Raw genomic sequence first — 26,247 nt, forward strand, 5'->3', positions numbered from 1 at the left:
GGTCACTCTCCTTTGGTGATCATCTTTGAATGTTGTGTATATATGAGTGACTGTCCACACATAGAAGCATACATATTGTTGTATCTGTAATTGGTTTTGTAAATCTTTTCACTTATACTATGGAGTCTTCGATATCTAAATTAAATTGTCAAAGTTGTCTATAAAAATATTTGCTCGGAACTTTTAGAGACCCATGCACTTTAAAAGTTAATTTTGCATTTACCCGCCTATTCTTTTTTGTATATAATAACTTATTTATTGATTGAGTTGGATTTTCTAGAAATGAATCGTGTAGAAATCTTTTATGTTTATATCTCCCTTTTTCTTTCTCAAATCGCATTGTCTGCTACTTCCAAAACAATGTTGTAATGCTGGGCATCTTTGTGCTTTCCAAACTTAATGGACTGATACTAATACTTTACTTCTAATTGTTATGCTGACTGCTGGATTGAGACCTTTGTGTTGCGTATATTCACCAATTTCTCTTTGCTTTCTCTCTGGGATTTTTTTTTTGAAATATCAGATGTAGCTGTTGTATTTTCTCAATGTCTTCCTAGCTTCTTTTGAGATAGGCATGTAATTTCTCATTATTGTTTCATTTTCTATTTTTTTATTTAGTTTTGGTGATTAGTAATTTTGTAACAAACATTCCTTCATCCAGGATTTATACTTTATTAGCATTTTTTTAATAGCCTTTGTACCTATGGCAAGTTCCCCTTTGTCATCACCAGTGTAATTTATTGTGCTCTGTCCTTCTTTTTTCTTTTTTTTATTCTTTCTTTATTATTAAAGATGTTATTTATTTGACAGAGAGAGAGAGAGATCATAAGTAGGCAGAGAGGCAGGCAGAGAGAGCCGGGGAAGCAGGCTTCCTGCTGAGCAGAGAGCCTGATGTGGGCAGTTGATCCCAGGACCCTGAGACCATGACCTGAGCTGAAGGCAGAGGCTTAACCTAGGCACCCCTTATTTTTATTTTTAATTCTAATTCCAGTATGGTTAACATACAGTGTTATATAAGTTTCCGGTGTATAATATAGTGATTCAGCACTTCCATACATCACCCAGTGCTCATTGGTAAGTGTACTCCTTAATTCCTATCACTTGTATCATCCATACCATCACTTACCTCCCCTCTTTTTTGTTTTTTTTTTTTAAAGATTTTATTTATTTATTTGACAGAGAGAGAGAGATCACAAGTAGGCAGGCAGAGAGAGTGGGAAGCAGGCTCTCCTGCTGAGCAGAGAGCCTGATGTGGGGCTTGATCCCAGGACCCTGAGATCATGACCTGAGCTGAAGGCAGAGGTTTCACCCACTGAGTCACCCAGGTGCCCCTCACTTCCCCGGTTGTCAGCATCAGTTTGTTCTCAATAGTTAATTATTTTTTATTAGAGAGAGAAAGAGGAGGGCAGAGGTACAGTGAGAGAGAATCTTAAGCAGGCTTCACGGTGGGCTTGGAGCTGACTGGGGTCTTGATTTCACAACCCTGAGATCATGACCTGAGCTAAAATCAGGAGTCAGCCACCCAGGTACCCCTTTTTTGTTTTGTTTCTTAAATTCTACATGAGTTAAATCATGGTATTTTTCTTTCTCTGACTTATTTCACTTACATTATAATCTCTAAATCCATCCATGTTGTTGCAAATGGCGAGATTTCATTCCTTTTTATGGCTGAATAATATCCTACTTTTTTCTTGATCGGGTTAGTTCTAGTTTAAATAGACTGTATGGATTACCTCTGTCCTCTGCTCACTCTTCTTGTACTTACTCTTTGTACACTTTTGAATTTGCAACCTGCATTCCATGTAACTGTTTATTTACTTAGTCTACTAGATCCGCTAAGGACATAAAGAAGTGCTTTTTAAAAAATTTTTATTTTATTTTTAAAGAAATGTCTTAAGTCTCCTTCTGTTTCTGTCCACTTCTTGGATTTCTTACAGTTTAGCTTTATATAGTTTGATGCCAATTTATTTGGTTTATTGCTTCATGTGGCAACTTTTTTTTTTTTTTTTTAATTTTAAGTAATCTCTACACCCAGTGTGGGGCTCGAACTTACAGCCCCCAAGATCAAGAATTGCATGCTCCACTGATTGAACCAGCCAGGCACCCTGTGGCAGCAACTATTTATTCAGTAATCTGCCTTGTGCCAGGCACCGTAATAAGTACTAGGACCTGATAAGTAAAACGTAAATTGTTCTGTCCATTGTGGAAGCTGCAGTCTGGTGGAAGCGTATGTTAATTGAATGATAATGTAAGTATTATAAATGTGATAAAATTCTATGAGGGAAAAGAACAGGTACTTTGGAAGAAAATTTATGATAGAAGTACCTTTTAAAAGTTGAAGTCCAGTTGACATACAATGTTGCATTAGTTTCAGGCGTACAGCATAGTGATTGGACAGCTCTACCTTCTGCAGGGCTCACCACAAGCATAGCTACCATCTGTCCATATAACACTATGATAATACCATTGACTATATTCCCTGTGCTGTACCTTTCATCCCTGTGGCTTTTTCATTCCATAGCTGGAAGCCTGTACCTCACCCTCCCCAGGGGTACATTTTCTCAGTTGTGCGGAAATGTCATTTAATTTTAGATCCGAATGAATTACAAGTCGGCATCTGAAAGAGTGGGTGAAAGAGTAGTCTGGGCAGAGAGAACAGTCTTGGGGAGGCAATGGAGCTGTGGGGAGGCAGAGAGCTTTGCATGGTCAAGGAGGCCAGTGTGGATGAGGCAGAAGGGAGGCAAGGAGCTGAGGTTGGCTCCTATAAGGCCTTTAGGCCTCAGAGGGAATTTGGATTTTAAAGCAAGTATGGTGGGGAGTCATTGAAAGGCTTAAAGTTGGGAACTGGAACAATCACATTTATTTATTAGATTTTGTTTATTTATTTGACAGAGAGAAAGCAGTGAGAAAGGAACACATGCAAGGGGGAGTAGGAGAGGGAGAAGCAGGCTTCCCGCAGAGCAGGGAGCCGGATGTGGGCCTCGATCCCAGGACCCTGGGATCATGACCTGAGCCGAAGGCAGATGCTTAATGACTGAGCCACCCAGGTGCCCCATTTATTTATTTTTAAAAATATTTTATTGGGGCGCCTGGGTGGCTCAGTGGGTTAAAGTCTCAGCCTTTGGCTTAGGTTGTGATCCCAGGGTCCTGGGATTGAGCCCCGGGTTGGGCTCTCTGCTCAGCAGAGAGCTGCTTCCCTTCCTCTCTCTCTCTTTGTCTCTCTGCCTGCCTCTCTGCCTACTTGTGATATCTCTCTCTCTCTCTCTCTCTCTCTCTCTGTTAAATAAATAAATAAATAAGTCTTTTAAAAAAATTTATTTATTTATTTATTTGCCAGAGAGAGAGAGAGCATGAGCACAAGCAGGAGGAGTGGCAGGCAAAGGGAGAAGCAGGCTTCCTGCTGAGCAAGGAGCCCTATTTGGGACTCAGTCCCAGGACCCTGCGATCATGACCTGAGCCTAAGGCAGATGCCTAACTGACTTAAGCCACCCAGGAGTCCCACATTTATGTTTTATAAAGAGGTTTATAACTTTTCTATCTTCATTATGGACTGCATCCTTTTTTTGAGCGGGGGGAGATTTTATTTATTCATATGAGAGAGCGCAAGCAGGGGGAGAGGCAAAAGGAGAGGGAGAGGGAGAAGCAGACTCCCCACTGTACTGGGAGCCCGATGTGGGGCTTGATCCTCGGACCTGGAGATCATGACCTGAGCTGAGGCAGACACTTAACTATCTGAGCCACCCAGACACCTAATATGGATTGCATCGTTAATTATTACAAAATCTTTGTTCCATTTTCAGTTTTGCTTTGAATTAAATTTTTATGACTCATTTTCATTTCCTATCGTGGAGTTTACCTGGGACATCCTGTTGCAATAGTTAATAGGCAGTTGGAAATAATGTATTGGGTTTAGAAGAGCGGTCTGTCTGGGTAGAGAAATCCATTTAGAAGTCATTGATATTTTGGTGGTAATTGAGTCCACTGATAATTGAGGGAAAGTGAGAGAATCTGCTGAGGACTAAACTTTGTGCAATGCCCACGTGTAAGAGCAGTGTATGGCAGAGGAACAACTGCTCAAGAAAATTGAGTCCTAGGTGAGAGTAGGAAGTTGAAGTAGGATGTTGTGCCCCGAGGTGGCAGATGTTTTCAGCAAGGCTAGGTAAAATAGGTGAATTGTTATAGTGATTTATAGCTCATGTATCAGTTGATGTTTTCAAGTTTTGTCAGTTTTTACAGTTAATATTGTATATATTTTTTAAGTAGGCTTTATGCCTAGTGTGGAGCCCAGCACAGGGCTTGACCTCATGACCCTGAGATCGAGACCCAAGCTGAGATCCGAGTTGGGTGCTTAACCACCCAGGCATCCCTAGAATATTTTTTATTTTATCTTGTTCTGTATTCAGGCTTTTAGCTATAAATATTGAAAAAATTAAAACAAGTAATTGAAATAATTAAAAATAAGGAAATTAGAACAATTTTTTATACCTTTTTAGGTGTTTTGTTTTGTTTTTGTTTTTTAATTAAGTAATCTCTGTGCCCATCATGGGGCTTGAACTCATAATCCTGAGATCAAGAGTCATATGCTCTGCTGGCTGAGCTAGCCAGGCACCCCTGTTAATTTTTAAATACTGTGTGACATTTCATTATATTTATCCATTTAGTACTGATGAATATTTAAGTTACTTCCAGTTTTTCTTTTTGTTTGTTTTTTTTTTTTTAAAGATTTTTATTTATTTGGTGCACCTGGGTGGCTCAGTGGGTTAAGCCTCTGCCTTCGGCTCAGGTCATGATCCCAGGGTTCTGGGATCGAGTCCGCATCGGGCTCTCTGCTCAGCAGGGAGCCTGCTTCCTCCTCCTCTCTCTCTCTCTCTGCTTGCCTCTCGGCCTACTTGTGATCTCTGTCAAATAAATAAAATCTTTAAAAAAAGTAAAAAGATTTTATAAAAAAAATAAAAAGATTTTTATTTATTTGACAGACAGAGATCACAAGTAGGCCGAGAGGCAGGTAGAAAGAGAAGGAGGGGAAGCAGGCTCTCTGATGAGCACAGAAGCCGACTTGGGGCTCGATCCCAGAACCCTGGGATCATGACCTGTGCCGAAGGCAGAGGCTGTAACCCACTGAGCCCCCCAGGTGCTCCAGGTTACTTCCAGTTTTGATGGGGGCGTCTTCCGAGCATCAATTCATACATCTCTGTAAATATATGGCTTTCTTTTTATGATGTTACATTTTTATGTCAGTTTTATTTTATTTTATTTTTTTAAAGATTTTATTTATTTATTTGAGAGACAGAGATCACAAGTAGGCAGAGAGGCAGGCAGAGAGAGAGGAGGAAGCAGGCTCCCCACTGAGCAGAGAGCCCTGTGCGTGGCTCAATCCCAGGACCATGGGATCATGACCTGAGCCAAAGGCAGAGGCTTTAACCAACTGAGCCACCCAGGCGTCCCTTTATATCAGTTTTACTGGAATTCTTATTTTGTTAGAAATCCATAGAAAGTGTTCTTAGTACTTTGCAATTGTTTTAAAGAGAGAGGGTACTAAATATATGCTAGCTTTGTGTTAATAACCTGGTGCGGTTGTTGTTTGAACTCCAGTCATTGTGCAGTAGTCCCTAGATGGATTTCTAGACCAAGGCTGACCAATAGAACTTTCTGTGATGATGGAAATGTTCCTTATCTGTACTGTCCAGTGTGGTAGCCACCACCTACCCGCGGCTATTAAGCACTCGAAATGTTGGCTCTTGTTAAAACTTTTGCTCTCAGGGCTCATTCTTTCTAACCTTGTCATTGATCTCCTTTATCTGCTGTTTCTCCCACCTGCACAAAGAACATCTGTTACTTCTCAAATACACTTCTGCTGGGAGGTCAGCTCAGGTGGTTTTTAACAAGAGAGAAAGTCAATGTAAAGAGCACAAGCTTAGGAGACAGGTGGATTTTTGGTTTGTTTGTTTTTTAAGATTTTATTTATTTACCTGAGAGTGAGAGAGAGAATGTGTGCACACGCATGTGAGGGTTGGGGGGATGGGGATGGGGAAGGGGCAGAGATAGAGGGACAAGCAAACTCCTTTCTGAGCATGGAGCCTGATGTGGGGCTCAGTCCCACGATCCTGATCATGACCTGAGCTGAAATCAAGTCAGATGCTTAACTGACTGAGGCACCAGCCGCCCCGAGGTATATTTGTTTTAGTTTTATCTCCCAGTGATACTTGTTGTGTTCCCTTGGACAAGTGATTAGCCTTTCTGTATGCATCTTTATTTTTAATTTTTAAAATTATTTTTATTTATATTAAGTTTTTTTAAAGATTTTCTTTTTAAGTAATCTCTACTCCCAAGGTGGGGTTCAAACTCACAGCCCTGAGACCCAGGAGTCACATGCTCCACCAAAAGCCAGCCAGGCACCCCTCTGTGTCCACTTTATTTTTTAATTTTTTTAAAGATTTTATTTATTCACCTGTCAGAGAGAGAGAGCACAAGCAGAGGGAACAGCAGGCAGAGGGAGAGACAGGCTCCCTGCTGAGCAAGGAGCCTGATGTGAGATTCAATCCTAGGACCCTGGAACCATGACCCGAACCAAAGGCAGATGCTTAACTGACTGAGCCACCCAGGCTTCCCTGTATGTATCTTTATTTTTATTTTTATTTATTTTTTTAAGATTTTATTTTTATTTATTTGACAGAGAGAGATCACAAGTAGACAGAGAGGCAGGCAGAGAGAGAGAGAGGGAAGCAGGCTCCCTGCTGAGCAGAGAGCCCGATGCGGGACTCGATCCCAGGACCCCGAGATCATGACCTGAGCCGAAGGCAGCGGCTTAACCCACTGAGCCACCCAGGCGCCCTGTATGTATCTTTAAAAGGATAAAATTTAGTACCTATTTCATGGAGGTGATCTGAAGATAAAATGATATAATGCATTTAAATGTGCTTATTAGCATGATTTCCTGCCATATTGGAAGCCCTCTGAAAGCTAGCTGCTGTTTTTCATATTATTAACGTCACGAAAGAATAGGGGATGGAGACAAATGGAATGTACTCACTGGAAGAGCATGACCTTGTGCCTAATAACCTTGAAACTGGGTTGGGACACTCTTCCAACTGGAACTAGCTAGTTGTGCCCCCCCCCCCCCTTTAAAGTAAGCTCTTTACCCAGTATGGGGCTTGAACTCATGACCTTGAGATGGAAAGTCACATGCTCAACCCACTGAACCAGAATGGGACACTATTCCAGATGAAAGGGGGGAATCCTTGTTATTTATGACAAATACGTTTCATCATTTTTAAAAGACGACTAGTGAATGTATTATAGGTGACTTATTTTTGTTAAGCCATTCGTAGTTTATGTATGTGTAACTGTAGATTAAATAATTAGTTTTTTTTAGATCTAGAGTATTAACTTCTGATGAACGCAATCTTCCTTCACCCGCTATACTAATACTGAGTGTCCGTCTTTCTCTCAGATTTGCTGATTAGAAATAGGGAGACAATATGATATTTTCTTCCTCCAGAAACACACATTGTATAGAGTTATGAGGTCTAGAAGTCTGAAAACACTCTGTAAATGTTCTTCTTAGAATTAATATGATAAAAATTTATAAACCAAGTTTTGAAAAATCTACAGTGGCATTAGGGTTTTAATCTTGGCATGACTTTGCCTCTGGACCTCCACCTTCTGCAAGTAGTGTTGCTTCTGGGTTTCATTAGTTGAACAAAACGTTTTAGTACATTTGTGCTCTAAGGAAGTTAACAACTGAGATAGGGGCGCATGAATGATTACCTGTAATACAGATGTACGCCAGCTATAATGAAGAACTCTACAGAGTGCCAGAGAAGCACAGTTCCAGCAGGCACAGAGGAGAAGTGGTGACTTTGATCAGACTCTTGGAAAAGGTCGGGGATTTCTCACAACTTCAGCAAATTAAGTCATTTTCTCTTTAGAATGTATAGAGGTGTGTGTGTGTGTGTGTGTGTGTGTGTGTGTGTGTGTGTGTTTAAGATTTTATTTATTTATTTGACAGATATCACAAGTAGGCAGAGAGGCAGACAGAGAGAGGGGAAGGGAAGCAGGCTCCCTGCTGAGCAGAGAGCCAGATGCTGGGCTCGATCCCAGGACCCTGAGGTCATGACCTGGGCCTAAGGCAGAGGCTCAACCTACTGAGCCACCCAGGTTGCCCCTTGTTTTTGTTTTTAATTTAAAAAGAAATTAGGAGGGCCTTTCTGGCTCAGTCAGTGGAGCATATCACTCGAGGTTGGGGTTGTAAATTCAAGCCCCATGTTGGGTGTGGAGATTACTTAAAATCTTTTTTTTTTAAATTTCATTTATTTATTTGTCAGAGAGAGAGAGCAAGCAGGGGGAGCAGCAGGCAGAGCGAGAAGCAGACTTCCCGCTAAACGAGGAGCCCAATGTAGGACTTGATCCCAGGACCCTGAGATCATGACCTGAGCCAAAGGCAGACGTTTAACCAACGGAGCACCCAGGCATCCCTGAGATCACTTAAAATCTTTTTAAAAAGAGAGAGAAATTAGCCAAACAAATGCAGATGGTGCATATTTTAAAAACCTAGATATATAGAAAAGGGCCCTTTATCAACAGTTCACACTTGGTGAGTACTGCTGACCAGTTCTTCTGCAGAGTTAGAAGAAGAGAGCATCTCTACAGACCCTAGTAAGTTAGACTTCTATTATGCAATACAGAAGAGTGGAAAGTTTTGCAAGTGCCAGGTCTTTTTTTTTTTTTTTAAAGTATCTATACATAGTAACACAATTCTTCTGTTACATAGTAACATATCTAATGGGCCAGAATCTTTGTTATTCAGTCAAGAGATTCTCTCCCGGAGTGCCTGGACGGCTCAGTGGGTTAAGCCTCTGCCTTCGGCTGAGGCCATGATCTCAGGGTCCTGGGATCGAGTCCCGCATCAGGCGCTCTGCTCAACAGGGAGCCTGGTCCCCACTCTCTCTCTGCCTGCCTCTCTGCCTACTTGTGATCCCTCTCTTTCTGTCAAATAAATAAATAAATAAATAAAATCTTAAAAAAAAAAAAGAGAGAGATTCTCTCCCTTGGCTCTGCTGGATATTCATGGACAAATTCTTGCTCTTTGGTTCTCTTTTTCTCTGCCTAGAATTCACACAGACCACTCTCTACCTTTAGCATTTTCTTTTTTGTAGGTGTAGTAATGTCTTTGATTATTAGGCTTCAGCTTTCTTTCACATCAGTCCTATTCTAGTCATGTCTTCATTTTCTTGCCTAAGTTTCCACAAAAGCCTTACTCTCTGTTTGATATTAGAAATATCCAATTTCTGGGGACGCCTGGGTGGCTCAGTTGGTTGAGCGGCTGCCTTCGGCTCGGGTCGTGATCCCAGCGTCCTGGGATCGAGTCCCGCATCGGGCTCCTTGCTCGTCAGGGAGCTCCTCTGTCTTGCTCCTCTGCCTGCCATTCTGTCTGCCTGTGCTCGCTCTCTCTCCCTCTCTCTCTGACAAATAAATAAATAAAAAATCTTTAAAAAAAAAAAAGAAATATCCAATTTCTGTAAAGCAATGGTTTTCAAATATACAATTTCTTTACAGCAGTAGTTTTCAAACTTTGCTGCGCAAAGGAATTACCTGGATATATAACGATAAAAACACAGATTACTGAGCTTAACTTGGGGTTCTGTAAATTTGGTTAGCATGCTAGCCCTCTACTTTTACATATGACTTTGCTGCATCTCTAGTTTTATGACGGTCTATTTCAGGCAGCTTCTCAAACTTCAATGAACATATGAATCACTTGAAGATTTTGAGAAACTGCAAATCCTTCTGTAGTAGACCTGGGGTCCGAGCTTCTGAATTTCTTGCAAGCATCATAGATGATGCCAGTCACATTTTGAGAAGCAAGGCTTGAAGGTGGTTTTTTGGAATTAGTGAATTTCATCTGATGTGTATTAATTATTGCTTGTCTGGATCTCAGAGGGGTAGCCTTTCTAAGTTCTAGGGCAGTGGTTCTTAAAGTGTAGCCTCAGACCAGCACAGTTAGCACCACCTGGGAAATACATATTCTGAGACCTGTTAAACTATTTTAATCAGAATCAGCTCTCTAGGTGATTCTGCTGTACAAAGTTTGTTTTTAGGAGTTCTCATTGTAGTCCTCTGTTTACTTACTTAGTGAGGATTAAAAGCACATTTCTAGGGCGCCTGGGTGGTTCAGTGGGTTAAGCCTCTGCTTTCGGCTCAGGTCATGATCTCAGGATCCTGGGATCGAGTCCCGCATCTGGCGCTCTGCTCGGCAGGGAGCCTGCTTCCTCCTCTCTCTCTCTCTGCCTGCCTCTCTGCCTACTTGTGATCTCTGTCAAATAAACAAATAAAATCTTCAAAAAAAAACGCATTTGTAGCATCTGCAAATAATTGTAGAGACACAATTTTCTTGTATAATTGTATGGGCTAGCACTTAAAAACTACTAATTTTTTCAGTAAATATTAGGTATCTTACTAGGTGCCAGCCACTCTCCACAGCAACAAACAACACAAAGAAAACTCCTACCTCTAAGGAGATTACATTCTTGTGGTTATGTTAAATACTACTTCATGTAGGTATATGTACGTATGTATGTGTATTTGTATATCTCCCCATATGCAGTAGGTAAAGCTGCATGGCATTGTTTCAAGTTGTTTATCCTTTTGTAGCAATTTTTTTGTTTGTTTCATGGTTTTTTTTTTTTTTAAGATTGATTCATGCTGACCTATGAAGCCTTTAATTACTAAAGACTACTCTATAGAATCCTATCAAATGAATGTTCCACAATGTAATTTTCCCCGTTGATGCACATGTTGGTTGTTTCTAGTTTGCTTTTTAAACAATATCGAATATTCTGCATAGGCATGAGTAAAGTTTCTCTAGAGAAGTGATTTTCAAGCTGTGGACTGCAAGCCACATGTTTTAAAATCTGACAGAATAGATTAGGCTCTGTTACAAAGCTGTAATCATCAAGACAGTATGGTACTGGCACAAAAACAGAAGCATAGATCAGTAGAACTAAATAGAGAACTCAGAAATGGACCCTCAACTCTGTGGTCAACTAATCTTTGACAAAGAAGGAAAGAATATCCAATGGGAAAAAAGTCTCTTCAATAAATGGTGTTGGGAAAATTGGATAGCCTCATGCAGAAGAGTGAAACTGGGCCAGTTCCTTACACCATACACAAAAATAGACTCAAAATGGATGAAAGACCTCAGGGGCTCCTGGGTGGCTCAATTGCTAAGCGTCTGCCTTCGACTCAGGTCATGATCCCAGGGTCCTGGGATCGAGCTCCGCACTGGGCTCCTTGCTCTGTAAGGAGCCTGCTTCTCCCTCTCCTACTCCGCCTGCTAGTGTTCCCTCTCTCGCTGTTTCTCTCTGTCAAATAAATAAAAACCTTTTTTTTTTTTAAGATTAAATCTATTTATTTGACACAGAGAGAGAGAGAGATCACAAGTAGGCAGAGAGGCAGGCAGAGAAGGGGGGGAAGCAGGCTCCCAGCTGAGCAGAGAGCCCGACGTGGGTCTCCATCCCAGTGCCCTGAGATCATGACCTGAGCCGAAGGCAGAGGGTCAACCCACTGAACCACCCAGGCACCCCAATAAAATCTTTTTAAAATAATGGATGAAAGACCTCAATTTTAGACAGGAATCTATCAGAATCCTCGAGGAGAGCATAGGCAGCGATCTGTGACCTCAGCTGCAGCAGCTTCTTCCTAGACAAGGGAAGCAAGGGCAAAAAATGAACTATTAGGACTTCATCAAGATAAAAAGCTTTTGCACAGCAGCAGAACCAAAAGACAGCCAACAGAATGGGAGAAGATGTTTGCAAATGACATATGACATATCAGATAAAGGGCTAGTGTCCAAAATATATAAAGAACTTATCAAACTCAACACCCAAGGAATAAATAATCCGATCAAGAAATGGGCAGAAGACATCCAAATGACCAACAGACACATGAAAAAGTGCTCAGCATCACTGGGCATCAGGGAAATACAAATCGAAACCACAATGAGACACCACCTCACACCAGTCAGAATGGTTAAAATTAACAAGTCAGGAAATGAGGATGTGGAGAAGGGGGAACCCTCCTACACTGTTGGTAGGAATGCAAGCTGGTGCAGCCACTCTGGAAAATAGCATGGAGGTTCCTCAGAAAGTTGAAAATAGAGCTACCCTGTGACTCAGCAATTGCACCACTGGGTACTTACCAGAAATACAAATGTAGTGATTCAAAGGGGCACCTGCACCCCAATGTTCTTAGCAGTTATTTCCACAATAGCCAAACTGTGGAAAGAGCCCAGATGTCCATCAACAGATGGATGGATAAAGAAGATGTGGGGGGGGTGTGTGTGTGTCACATACATACATGTATATATATGTATACCACATATATTGCGTGTGTCCACAGATACACAGTGGAACATTAAGCAGCATAAAAAATGAAATCTTGCCATTTGCAACGACATCGATGGAACTAGAGGGTGTTCTGCTAAATTAAGTCAGAAGAAAAAAAACAATTGCATATGATCTCACTGATGTGTGGACTTTAAGAAACAAGGCAGAGGATCATAGGGTAAGAGAGGAAAAAATGAAACAAGACGAAACCAGAGAGGGAGATAAACCATAATCTCAGGTTATTTCCTGAGATTATGGTTTATCTGAGGGGTTTAACTGAGGGTTTTTGAAGGGGAAGGGGTTAGGGAATGGGGTGGGTGGGTGATAGACATTGGGGAGGGTATGTGTTATGGTGAGTGCTATGTATTGTGTAAGACTAATGAATCACAGAACCGTACCCCTGAAACAAATTATACATTCTGTATTGATAGGGGCTCCTGGGTGGCTCAGTCGTTAAGCATCTGCCTTTAGCTCGGGTCATGGTCCCCAGGTCCTGGGGTTGAGCCCTGTATCAGACTCCCTGCTCAGCAGGAAGCCTGCTTCTCCCTCTCCCACTCTCCTTGCTTGTGAACCCTCTCTCACGGTCTCTCTCTGTCAAATAAATAAAATCTTAAAAAGCAATATGTTATATGTTAGTAATAAAAAAAAGAGAAGATGTTAAAGGCATACATTAAGAGTAGTATTTTGTAGAACTTTTGTTATTGTGTATACTGGATTGGGATGTAAAGTGTATTTTTTACTTTGGGATGTAAGCATAAAATATGCAAACTGCTCTCTAGTGGTTATATGCATAACCTTAACCTATTACTAAATGACTCTCCAAAGTGGTAGTACCCCAGTGTATAGTGCTATAATGGTATACTGGTATTTCCATTGTACTTCATTCTTCCCAAAAGTTTAGTTGGATTTCAAAATTTTTGTGCATTGATGAGTATGAAACAATATTTCACTGTGGTTTTACTTCGCCTTGTCCTGATAACTAGTGAGGCTGATGTCAATCCTTTCTTTTTAAATATAGGAACATTAATATAATTTATCTGCTAGATATTAGATCATTGTTGAAAATGATAGTGTCATCTTCAATGGCACATTATAAATACATATTTATGAATAGTTGAAATGACTCACTAATACTAATGATTGATAGTTGAGGGGCTTATGTGGTTTAGTTTTGAGTTTTCTTTTTATATATTCTTACCCGTGCTCAGTTCTGTAAACCTAAATCTTTGAATTTGGCATAATGATGTTATATTTGTGTTATGTGGCATAATGATGTTATATAAAACCATCAGTAAGCCATTCGTAGCAGCATCATTTTATTGATTTGAATATTGTTTTATATGAGTGCATAGATAACTGCCCAATATTTTTTAAATTATTAAAATAAAATTACATGCATGTGATACTGAAAGTTACAAAAAAGTGAAAAAAAAAAAACGGTTTTTTCCTGTCCCCCAGTTCTCAGAAACTATTACTTTAAAAAGATTTTTTAAAGATTTATTTATTTTATTTTTAATTTTTAATTTTAATTTTTTTTAATTTTAATTTTTTGAAGAATTTATTTATTTGAGAGAGAAAGATCACAAGTAGGCAGAGAGGCAGACAGAGAGAGAGAGGGAAGCAGGCTCCCCGCTGAGCAAAGAGCCCAACTCAGGGCTCAATCCCAGGTATTTTGTGGTTTCCAGCTACATGTGTAGAGTGTAGAATTTATGGACCTTTTTTGGCTTTTTCCTTTTACCTCTAATACCAACAGAAAATGAACAGACTTTAGCTTATTATATAAAGTTAAATGAACTGTTAAAGATCACATCTGTACAATGGTTATCCAAACTCAGAATGTGTGAAAGCTGATGCTTTAATATTAGACATTAGGGATGTGTGGGTGGCTCTTGGACTCTTGATTTTGGCTCAGGTAATGACTTCAGAGTCTTGAGATCAAGCCCTGCACTGGGCTCCGTGCTGGGTGTGGAGCCTGCTTAGGATTCTCTCTCTTCCTCTCACTCTACCCCCTCCTAAAAAAATAATTTAAAAAATCAGACATTAAATTAATTTAGACAATATTTCTGTTACTGCTTTACAAATAAATTACTAGCAGCAGTTTTTTTTTTTTTAACATTAACTACTTTCATTGATAGACTCTAAATAGTAAATTACTGTGTTTCTCTTAAAAAGCCTACTGGATACAGTGTCATACTTTTTAATGAGTACTCTTATTTGCAAGTGATAGAAAACTAATGTGTTCACTTAAGCAAAAGGGAAATGATTTTGGTTTCTGTAGCTGGGAAAATCAAAGGATACATTCCACTAAGGGCTCCAGAATTATCATATCTTACTTCTGCTTCTTTCTATCATCCTTATTCCCTTCGTCCATGAGGGAAGTAGAGTTGGGTTAGCCACAGACAGCTCTGGCCTCCTTCATGGAAAGGAAGGGCTTCAGACACTTCTCACTTATCATCTGAATATAAGATCCTAGGCAAAGAGTCTTGCTGGGCTGCCCTGGGTCATATCTCCATGCCAGTGATGAGGAGATGGAATACTGTGATTGGGGACCCCATCAGAGTCACATGGTGTGGGGGAAGGGACATTGTCTCTAGGGAATGATGCTGGGCAATACTTAACTAATAAAAGAAATTCTCAGATTCTCTTGATAATAAGAGTTAGGTGTTCAGCTGGGGAGATGGCGTAGATGTCATGAAAAGGTGACCAGGTACAATTCACTTTTATCAATCATGATTTTGGGTTACTGGTAAACTCTTAACTGCCTGCTCCCTCCACCATTATGTATCCTTATATTTTAAGGTAATGTAATATAATACAAGGTAACATGGTTTGAAGAAGGCTACAGGAATTCAGAAGAGCCTGGGGAGGTTAGAATAAGCTTTTGCAGGAAATGATAACATGTGGAGTTACATCCCAAGGTGATGGTGGTATATTCCACACCAGTTGATTTCTTTCTTCGTAAGGTCACCTGTATCCATCTTTTTATTGTTCTCACCGCCAGACTCTGAATCCCAGTCTTCATCTTGTGGTTAATTGCAGAAGATGCCCTGTTTCTGGTCTCATTCTGTGCAGTGAAGCCAGAGAAGTCTCTCTGGAACATTCTACCCTTTTCCCTGCCCTGTTTAGAAAGCCTGTAACCACCCTCGGAACTGCCAGTATAAAGTTCTATATGGACTCCTAACCCTGACATTTAAGGACATCTACATCCTTCTGGTCCTAGAACTGCTTTTCCAGCCTTTCTTTCTGAGATTCTTTCCTTGGATGCTTTTTGACAGCCTTTTGCATAAACATCTGAGAGGAATGCAGGGACTGTTTTATAAGCAGTTTTGTCTCTGCTGACTTTTGTTTCTTCTCTTATTTGAGGGACTTCCTCTAGGTTTGGTATTCCTTTTGCTACTTTCTCATTTATATTTATGTAAATACGTCCCAAATGATTTCCAGGAGACAGTAGAATGGACTGAATTACCCATCATGATGCCTACTGTCATGGTGATTATGTGATTTAATTGAATCTGTGAAAACTGCATCTGTGTACCTGGTGTCACTTTTGGGAAGTTTGCTGAGATGTAGGCTCCTTTCTCACTATATAGCCTCACCAGCAATATCTGGCCCAGGATGATCTCTTGGACATTTTTCTGCAGAAAGTAATGGATATATTTTTACTTGGAAAATTTTTTCAGTGAATGAATATTGGGTGTGCATTGTATACATTAAAATACCTTGACTTTTTAGATTATTTAGCATGCTTTTTACTCCTGATACCATATACGTTTTTAGTTTGCAGGTAATGAGACAAAGCCAGAAGTGAGGGCTCAGGATTGGGGGAGGGAGCAGGCAGTTAAGAATTTACCAGTAACCCAAAATCATGATCGATAAAAGTGAATTGTACAAAAATGAATTTAATGTTAATTGATTTTGTTAGAATTATTTCTGATATTTATTTTATTTATTTTTTTATTCTTAAATACCATATTTACTTATTTGTCAGAGCCCTCACAAGCAGGGGAGCAACAGGCAGAGGGAGAAGCAGGCTCCCCACTAAGCAAGGAGCCCAGTGAGGGACTTGATCCCAGGACCCTGCAACCCTAATCTGAGCCAAAGGCAGACTCTTAACTGACTGAGCCACCCAGGCATCCCTATTTCTGATATTTAAATAATACATTTCCTGTTCTGTAAACATCATTGGAAAGTATAATAATAATAGTAATTCAGGCATAGTAATTTAGCAGAAACTTGTTTCTTTTTTTTTTCCTTAAAGATTTTATTTATTTATTTGACAGAGAGAGATCACAAGTAGGCAGAGAGGCAGGCAGAGTGAGGAGGGGAAGCAGGCTCGCCGCTGAGCAGAGAGCCTGATGTGGGGCTCGATCCCAAGACCCTGGGATCATGACCTGAGCTGAAGGCAGAGGCTTTAATCCACTGAGCCACCCAGGTGCCCCACTTGTTTCTTTTTTTTTAAAAAAGATTTTCTTTATTTATTTGAGAGAGACAGATAGTGACAGCAAAAGAGCACAAGCAGTCAAGAGAGGGAGAAGCAGGCTCCTGCGGAGCATGGAGCCCATCTGACTTGGCTCGATTCTAGGACCCTGGGACCATGACCTGAGTCTAAGGCAGATGCTCAACTGACTGAGCCACCCAGGGGCCCCAGAAACTTGTTTCTTTCAACAAGTTTTCTTATTTGTATAGCAGGGCTTATTAAAATACCTCATAGCGCACTGCCTGGATGGCTCAGTTGGTTAAGCGACTGCCTTCTGCTCATGTCATGATCCTGGAGTCCAGGGATCGAGTCCCACATCGGGCTCCCAGCTCCATGGGGAGTCTGCTTCTCCCTCTGACCTTCTCCCCTCTCTTGCTCTCTCTCACTCTCAAATAAATAAATAAAATCTTAAAAAAAAACCTCATAGACTCATTCAGAGAATTAAATGAGGACTGTATGCTTGGTACAAACTAAGTTCTCAGATGTGCTGTATATTGATATGTTTATATGTATACATATATATTCTTGGACATCACATCTCAAAAATTGGGAACAGGCACCTACAGTTGACTACAACTGACTGCTAAAAAATGTACATTGTCTGTTGTCTGTTTCCTGCCTGAGCCTCCCTTTTTCCTTCTCCCAGCATTGGGACTCTCCTCCTCTCCTACTTCCTCCTTCCTTTCTGTTTCAGCCCTAACTTTGTGCTTCACTGTGGAACTCCTCTGCTGCGTGGCTCTCAGGAAGCAGTTCTGACAGAGGAAAAGGGGTGCTTCAGCAGAGGACTTCCTGTCTGGTTGTTGAGAGGCATTTGTGAATCGCAGTGGGCAGAGTATGAGCTCTGTTGTGTCTCTTCTCATACATGGGGACTTTTTTTTCATTTATGATCTTTGAGGTCTTTCATAAACAGTCGTTTCTTGTCATGGTTAGCTCTACACCAGTTAACCGCTCTAGATAATTGAGAACTGATTATACTTGCAATTTTTTTTACTCATAGTGTGTAATGTAATGGGAAAACTTCAAATTCAGATTTTTTTATAGACGTAAAAATTAGAACTAAATCATTACTCATTGGTATTTTTACTTGACAGTTACTAGAAAAATAAAAGTATGCTTAGCTATGTTTTGAGGTCCAGGTAGGAAAACTCTTGTTTTTAGAAACCATGTACTGATTTTGTGGCACACCTGGCTAACTCAGTGGGAGGGGCGTGTGACACTTGATTTCATGGTTGTGAGTTTGAGCCCCTCTTTGGGTGTAAAGTTTACTTAAATAAATAAATATAAAAAAAAAAAACAACCACAGTGTACTGATGTAATTATGCCTTTTCTTTTTTTAACAGGTAGGCGAAAACCAAGAGTACATCGGCCTCGTTCTCCGATATTGGAAGAAAAAGACATCCCACCCCTTGAATTTCCCAAGTCCTCTGAGGATTTAATGGTGCCTAATGAGCATATAATGAATGTTATTGCTATCTATGAGGTACTGCGGAACTTTGGCACTGTTTTAAGGTTATCTCCTTTTCGCTTTGAGGACTTTTGTGCAGCTCTCGTGAGTCAAGAGCAGTGCACACTGATGGCGGAGATGCATGTTGTGCTTTTGAAAGCGGTTTTGCGTGAAGAAGACACTTCCAATACTACCTTTGGACCTGCTGATCTGAAAGATAGCGTTAATTCTACGCTGTATTTCATAGATGGGATGACGTGGCCAGAGGTGCTGCGGGTGTACTGTGAGAGTGATAAGGAGTACCATCATGTTCTTCCTTACCAAGAAGCAGAGGACTATCCCTATGGACCAGTGGAGAACAAAATCAAAGTTCTGCAGTTCTTAGTTGATCAGTTTCTTACCACAAATATTGCTCGTGAGGAATTGATGTCTGAGGGGGTGATCCAATATGACGACCATTGTCGGGTGTGTCACAAACTTGGGGATTTGCTTTGCTGTGAGACATGTTCGGCAGTATACCATTTGGAATGTGTGAAACCACCTCTTGAGGAGGTCCCGGAGGATGAGTGGCAGTGTGAAGTCTGTGTAGCACATAAGGTGCCTGGTGTGACTGACTGTGTTGCTGAAATCCAAAAAAACAAACCATATATTCGACATGAACCTATTGGATATGACAGGAGTCGGAGGAAATACTGGTTCTTAAACCGAAGACTCATAATGTAAGTAAATCTGTTCTTACTTTATGTATGTATTTAGAATTAAGCCAGTTTCCTTCATGACTGATAAAACAGAGCTCTGCTGCTGATGTAACATAAACCTTTGTGATTTAATAATGAGTTACCTAGTTAAACAATTTCTAACTTGAAGGAATATGTACATTAAAAGTTTCTTTTTTTTTTTTTTTTTTTTTTAAAGATTTTATTTATTTATTTGACAGAGAGAGATCACAAGCAGGCAGAGAGGCAGGCAGAGAGAGAGGAGGAAGCAGGCTCCCTGCTGAGCAGAGAGCCCGATGCGGGTCTCAATCCCAGGACCCTGAGATCATGACCTGAGCCGAAGGCAGCGGCTTAACCCACTGAGCCACCCAGGCGCCCCACATTAAAAGTTTCTTAAATTGGGATGCCTGGGTGGCTCAGTTGGTTAAGCCGCTGCCTTTGGCTGGAGTCTGATCCCAGGGTCCTGGGATCGAGTCCCATATCGGGCTCCTTGCTCAGCAGGGAGCCTGCTTCTCTCTCTGCCTCTGCCTGCCTCTCTGCCTGCTTGTGATCTCTCTCTGTCTCTCTGACAAATAAATAAATAAAATCTTTAAAAAAAATTTTTTTTAAAGTTTCTTAAATTGCAAAGAAAGAAAAATGTATGAAAAAAAAAAAAGAAAAATTACACACCAGTGTATTAATTTCCTGGTGTAGGAATTAGCAGATGCCACTGTGGGCCCTTCCCTGGTTATGTTCCCTACAGCCTACCTTGAGGTGATCTCCACCCTAATTTTGATGCTAGGATTTTCCTGATTCTCTTTAGTTTTGCTATATCTATACGTAAAATGGGCTGACAAGAGTAAACCAGCTGTCTTACGAAAGATCAGTTAGGTCATTATTGATTGTAGTCTTGGAGGAGGAGATAAGCTCAACAGACTCACGGTTGTAGGCTTCTGCTTTTCCGAGGGTTTCCAAGAGGCTCTTCCAGGCAGGTCAGTGGGAAGGTCAGGAGGCAGTCTGGAAGAGCACAGCTTGTCCCTCATTAATATGTTGGGCAGGCTTGTAGTGTGGACTTGGTTTTGACATCTTGTAGAAATATAATCAGAATTATTGGACTACTTTGTATTTTCAGCTTCTGAAATCTTCAAAGCCTTCTTTCAGCTCTCAGAATTAGGTCCAGTCAGAAAAATCTGTGGTGGGATTAAATGAAACATTAGAGCAGGGCATGGAGCAGAGAGCGAGAGCTCCATCAATACCTGGGCAGGCCAAGCCAGCTAGAGAGAAGAATCTTAGGTGGCTGAGCCTTTGATTATAAAAATGGTACAGAGTAAGCAGAGATCCTCCGAGTTTTTTTTGCATTTGTCTTCTTGCAGTGTTGCTGTTGAGCAATCTGAATCCGTTCATTGATTGTGTGTGACTGGTTTGGACTTAATCTGGAAGCTTATGGAATCTCCTCTTTGGTTGTAGTGTTTTGTAGTTTTAGAGTGGTATGGTGTTGTGTGAGTCTTTTCTCATCCACTGGTTGTTTGGTGGGTACTTTCTTTTTCTTTTCTTTTTTTTTTTAAAGATTTATTTGACAGAGAAAGACACAGCTGGAGAGGGAACACAAGCAGGGGCAGTGGGAGAGGGAGAAGCAGGCTTCCTGCTGAACAGGGAGCCCGATGCGGGGCTTGATTCCAGGACCCTGGCATCATACCTGAGCTGAAGGCAGACGCTTAACGACTGAGCCACCCAGGTGCCCCTGGTGGGTACTTTCAATCTGGCGGTTGAGTCTTTCAGTTGAGAACTTCTCTTGAGGACTTCCTCCTCCCCTTCTCCCTGTTGTATTTAGCTTGTGCCATTATTTTATTGAACACTGGACTTCCTATTTTGGTCTTCTGTTTTCTTATCTTTTTTCTCCAGTTTTCCTCTTTGTCTTTGTTCTTTGGGGTGAGAGAGAGGGAGAGAAAGAGAGTGTGTATGTGTGTGTGTGTATGGGGGTGTTGCTCAGTTTTTCTAGATTTCCTTATCTTAGTCTTCCAGCCCTATTCCTATTATTTAGGTTGTTTTTTGGGTTGTTTTTTTTTTTTTTTTGCTATCATATTTTTATTTTCTAAGAGCTCTTTTGTTCTTAGAATCTTCTTCCTTTAAAAAAGTAATAAAATTCTGTTTTTGTTTCATAGATAGAATAGTTTTTTCTCTTTTCTGAGGATATTAATGATACTTTTGTGTGTATGAGTGTGTGTGTGTTTTTCCCCCCTCTGTGCATAGTCTCTCTTTCTTCTCAGTTGCTTCTTGCTGGGATTTGTTTTGGTCTCTTCCATCCTCAGATTGTTAATTTATAATTTTCTAATCCTAATTAACATTGTGGGGTTATACAGCTGATTGGAGGCTCTGAGCAAGAGGGTAGGCTTTACCAATTTTGAGCTTAACCACTGGGTGATTTTCTTATTTTATTGGGCATCACTGATGTCACTCACTGTTTTTAATCCTTCTTGAACTGGACAGATGGCCCAGAGAGGCCTTTCTGGCGTCCTACTTGGAGCATGAGGATCTGACTGGTATAGCCCCTCAGTGTTTGATTTTCTCTACAGTTAGCACCTTTGTTCACACCTAAGCAGAGAACTGGTAAGCCCTAGTCTGGAGAACTTCAGTGTTCCCTCCTTTAGAGACTAAGCATGTAGTGGCTGAAGAGGATGGGTATAGAGGGTCTAGGGATCTGCTTGTTAAGCAGCTTTCAAGCAGTTTTTGTTGTAGATGCACCCTTTTCCATTTTCAGTGTCTTTTGGGGACTGTGATTATTGGTTCTCAGTGTCACCCTTTTGGTTTGGCCTTGGGCTTTCTTGGCTCTGCTAATGGCAGTTATCACTCATTCATTTGCTTTCTCCTGCTTCCAAATTTTGTTTGTTGTCTCTGCTATTTTCTCTATCCTTGTGCCTTTAATGTTTTAACAAATACTTCTTTAGCAGTTCTAAGAGAGTTTCAAGAGGGGAAAAATGAGATGTTTGGATTTAGTCTATTACCTTAATTCAGAAACTGGTAAGAGAAAGAGTATATGAAGTTTTAAAGTGTATATTTTGTATCTTTTTCTTTTTTAAAAGATTTTATTTATTTATTTATTTAACAGAGAGAGAGAGAGAGAGAGAGAGAGGTGTCACAAGCCGTCAGAAAGGCAGACAGAGAGAGAGGGGGAAGCAGGCTCCCTGCCGAGCAGAGAGCCCGATGTAGGGCTCAATCCCAGGACCTGAGATCATGACCCAAGCAGAAGGCAGAGGCTCTAACCCACTGAGCCACCCAGGCGCCCCTATTTTGCATCTTTTGATTTGGATTAATGATTTTTTTAAATTTGTATATATTTTTGTCTTGCCCTCCCACCTCCCACATACCTGGTCATGGTAGTTATTGTACCATCTTTTTGACCTCTTGCTGTGGAGGTAGTAGCATGGAAGCTTTTTGTTGGCAAGGTCATTACCACTGGTGAGATCACTGTAACCATGTTTTGGGTTGAAGTTTAATGCTGTATTTCATTTTAAGTGAAAAGTCAGTGACACTGCCCATTAGGGAGCCTAGTGCATGTCCTTTTCTATAGACATTCAGTAGTTAACAGGCCATGTTCAGACTCTGTTTCAAATGCCTCAACAGGCCATGTTCAGACTCTGTCTCAAAAGCCCTCTCAAAAGGCCCAGAGTCCTTGGAATCTCTTTGAACAAAATAGTAGGAAGTAAGTGAAATGTATTCTGTGGTCCTATTTTCCCTCCTTATACTTCCCTTCCCTATCCTGCCTTCCCTCATCCTCTTGGATGTTCATTCTCCCTGCTTCTCACTTCCTTCTCTGTCCTGCCCTTTTGGGCCAGAAACATGAGAAAGGTTCTTTGTACAAAAAAAAAATTATTTTTAAAAGATTTTATTTATTTATTTGACACAGAGAGAGAGAGATCACAAGCAGGAAGGCAGAAAGAGAGGGGGAGGGAGGCTCCCTGCCAAGCGGAGAGCACAGTGGACCCTGAGATCATGACCTGAGCTGAAGGCAGAGGCTTAATCCTCTGAGCCACCCAGGTGCTCCAGCTTTGTTCATATATTGATTGGCCTTGACATTTATAAGATTTATTACAAATAATCGTAAGGTCTAGACCTAGGGTTTTAGGGACCCAAAGGTGGAACCAGTAGGTGCTGAATTAGTAGTGAATAGCCAGAAACATTTATTGAGTACTAATATGTGCCTCATAGTGTTCTAACCATTATATTTATGGGTTTTTTTTTTCATTAATAATTGCAACAACCCAATAATGTAGGTATTATTTTTGTCTGCATTTTATAGATGAAGAGACTAAAGCTCATACAGGTTAAATAACTTGCTCTAGGGCTTGCCCAAGACTCTCTGACTGTTAGTAAGTGGGACCTGGAATCTTTTTTCAGAACCTATTAGAATATTTTCATTTAACTAATTGTATACTATTGTGTAGCTTTTAAGGCATCCTCTTGAGATGCCTGCAACTTACATTGTTTTAGTTGTTAAAATCAGTGCTTACGACTGTGGTTGGGGGTGGGTGGAGATAGTGTAGTGACTTTTGCTGTACCTGGGCTGGGTATTTCTGAGACCTTTAAAAATTTGAGACAGAGGCATTTTTTGAAAATATAAGTGGCATTCCAAAGAAGTTCTGTTCCCTGATAAATCAGTATTGGTATTTAAAACAACACTCAGGGGGCGCCTGGGTGGCTCAGTGGGTTAAAGCCTCTGCCTTCGGCTCAGGTCATGATCCCGGGGTCTTGGGATCGAGCCCCGCATCGGGCTCTCTGCTGGGCGGGGAGCCTGCTTCCTCCTCTCTCTCTGCCTGCCTCTCTGCCTACTTGTGATTTCTGTCTGTCAAATAAATAAATAAAATCTAAAATAAATAAATAAAACACTCAGGCAAGTAGGAGAGAAGATTCTTTAAATGTAGTTAAATGTGTGTGAACCTTTATAATTACATGAGTCAAAGGACTTAGGTTACGTTTGAAGTACTTGTGGATGGATTTTTTTTTTAAACGATTCTACTCATTTATTTGTCAGAGAGAACAAGAGAGTGAGCATAAGCAGGGAAAACAGAAGGCAGAGGCAGAAGCAGGCTCACTGCTGAGCAAGGAGCCCGATGTCGGATTCAATCCCAGGACCTTGGGATCATGACCTGAGTCAGGCGTCCCGAGTAGATGGATTTTTGGTATATTATTGATGAGATGAAATAATCTGCTTTTCTAAATTGAACAGTAAACTTCCTTAAGTTCTATATTTGGCAGTGAAACCATTCACTTAATTTATTTTTTTGAAAGCTTTACTCATTCCCTGAAATTGCCTTTAAAAAAAAATCTATATATAGATATATAGATTTTTTTTTTTAAGATTTTTATTTATTTATTTGACAGAGAGAAATCACAAGTAGGCAGAGAGGCAGGCAGAGAGAGAGAGGAGGAAGCAGGCTCCCCGCTGAGCAGAAATCCCGACGCGGGGCTCGAACCCAGGACCTGGGATCATGACCTGAGCTGAAGGCAGCGGCTTAACCCACTGAGCCACCCAGGCGCCCCTAGATATATAGATTTTTTAAAATTAAACTCTGTGCCTAATATGGGCTTAAACTCATGATCCCAAGATCAAGAGTTAGGTGCTCTGCCTACTGAGCCAGCCAGGTGCCCCTTAAATTGCCTTTCTTGATGCATAATAAAGTACACGAAATTTAGTGAAGATTTTAGGGGGATAAGGATTTCTTTTCTTCGTGCTGTGATTTTTTTTTTTCTTCATGCTGTGATTTTTTACTGTTATTTTTATAAAGTCAAATACAAAACTTTAAATATCATTGTTAGTGGTAATTAATGTCAATAATCTCAGTAAATCAGAAAGATTTTACATCTTTTTTTAAAAAGTTAGATAAAACAATTTCAGTTTGATGCCCTCTTGTGGTAGATTATATGTGGACTCCTGGTGAAACTTAAAGTCATGTAAATTGTTCAGTTGACTGGATGGAGATTTGGTGTATCCTCTCCCTGGAAGCTTAAAATGATGAGTCAACAGACCTATTGCCCAAAGGGGGCATACCCAAAATAAAGTGTGGAGTGTGAACAATATTTTTATAAGGATTGATTTATTTATTTATTTGAGAGAGTGTAGAGCGTGTTGCCCACATGCATGCATGGTGGGAGGGGCAGAGGGAAAGGGAGAGAGAAACTCATGCAGACTCTGCTGAGCACAGAGCCCAGCTCAGGGCTTGATCTCCCAGCCCTGAGATCACAACCTGAGCTGAAATCAAGAGTTGGACGCTCAACTAGCCACACCACCCACGTGCCCCAGTAGTGAACAATTTTCAGTTGCAATGCTAGTAGTTTATACAAACTAAGCTTTTCTGCTACTGCTTTTATGTGTTTAATACTCATTAAAAAATATGTTATTTGTATAGGTTAGTGAAGCATATAATAAAAGAAAGATTCTTACATGAATCTACCTAAGGAACCAAACGCCGAGCAATCAACTTAGAGATCGCTTTTAATCCAATATATATAAGAAGGCTAATCTTTCCTTTTTCTTTTTTTAAAGATTTTATTTATTTATTTGAGAGATAGAGCACAGAGGGAGAAGCAGATTCCCTGCTGAGCAGAGAGCGCGATGTAGGGCTCCATCCCAGGACTCTGAGATCATGGCCAGTCTTTCTTAATTATGGCATCCATCCTATCCTTTGCTCTAAAATTGGGACAGTTAGTAAAACAGGAATTACCAAATTAGGTTAGCACCTTTTCTTGTCACTATTCATTCTGGATAAAATTACCTTGAATACAACACTTAAAGCTGTTTTGAAGGGGGGCACCTGGCTGGCTCAGTGGAATCATATGTGACTCTTGATCTCAGGGTTGTGGTTTTAGCCCCATATTGGGGGTAGAGATTACTTAAATAAGTAAATATACTTAAAAACTTTTTTTTTTTTCATTTTTCAAACAGACTAAATTATATTCTTAAACCTATGCTGCTTTGCACCTGTACCTCCCCGTTCTAGCTGTAAACCACCTATTTACTTGCTGGCTTAGTTGCCATCAAACCTATATCCGTAAGCCTTCTGCCCATGTCCAGTTCTGTATATTCTAAGTCTCCGGACATGTTCACAGAGCAGGCAGCTCAAATACAACTTGTCCAAAACTGAACTCATCACTTCCACCCCTTACCTACCTTTCATCCACGGATCCCATCATGGTAAATGGGACCACCATCGTACCAGCTGTTCAAGCAAGAAACTCGGGGATAGGCTTTTG

General features: G+C 40.6%; 1 protein-coding gene across 16 annotated transcripts in view; it reads left to right on the plus strand.

Moving 5' to 3' along the window:
* BPTF (bromodomain PHD finger transcription factor) overlaps positions 1 to 26,247 on the plus strand; it is a 157,064-nt gene that overhangs the window by 25,849 nt on the left and 104,968 nt on the right. For all 16 annotated transcript variants that reach the window (XM_047709007.1, XM_047709004.1, XM_047709011.1 and 13 more), the window contains exon 2: positions 18,201 to 19,023. In XM_047709007.1, the coding sequence (XP_047564963.1) occupies positions 18,201 to 19,023 (823 nt within the window). The remainder of the gene's footprint in view (positions 1 to 18,200; positions 19,024 to 26,247) is intronic.

The sequence above is a fragment of the Lutra lutra genome, chromosome 16 (assembly GCF_902655055.1).
Source record: "Lutra lutra chromosome 16, mLutLut1.2, whole genome shotgun sequence".
In the NCBI taxonomy this organism is placed as follows: Eukaryota; Metazoa; Chordata; class Mammalia; order Carnivora; family Mustelidae; genus Lutra; species Lutra lutra.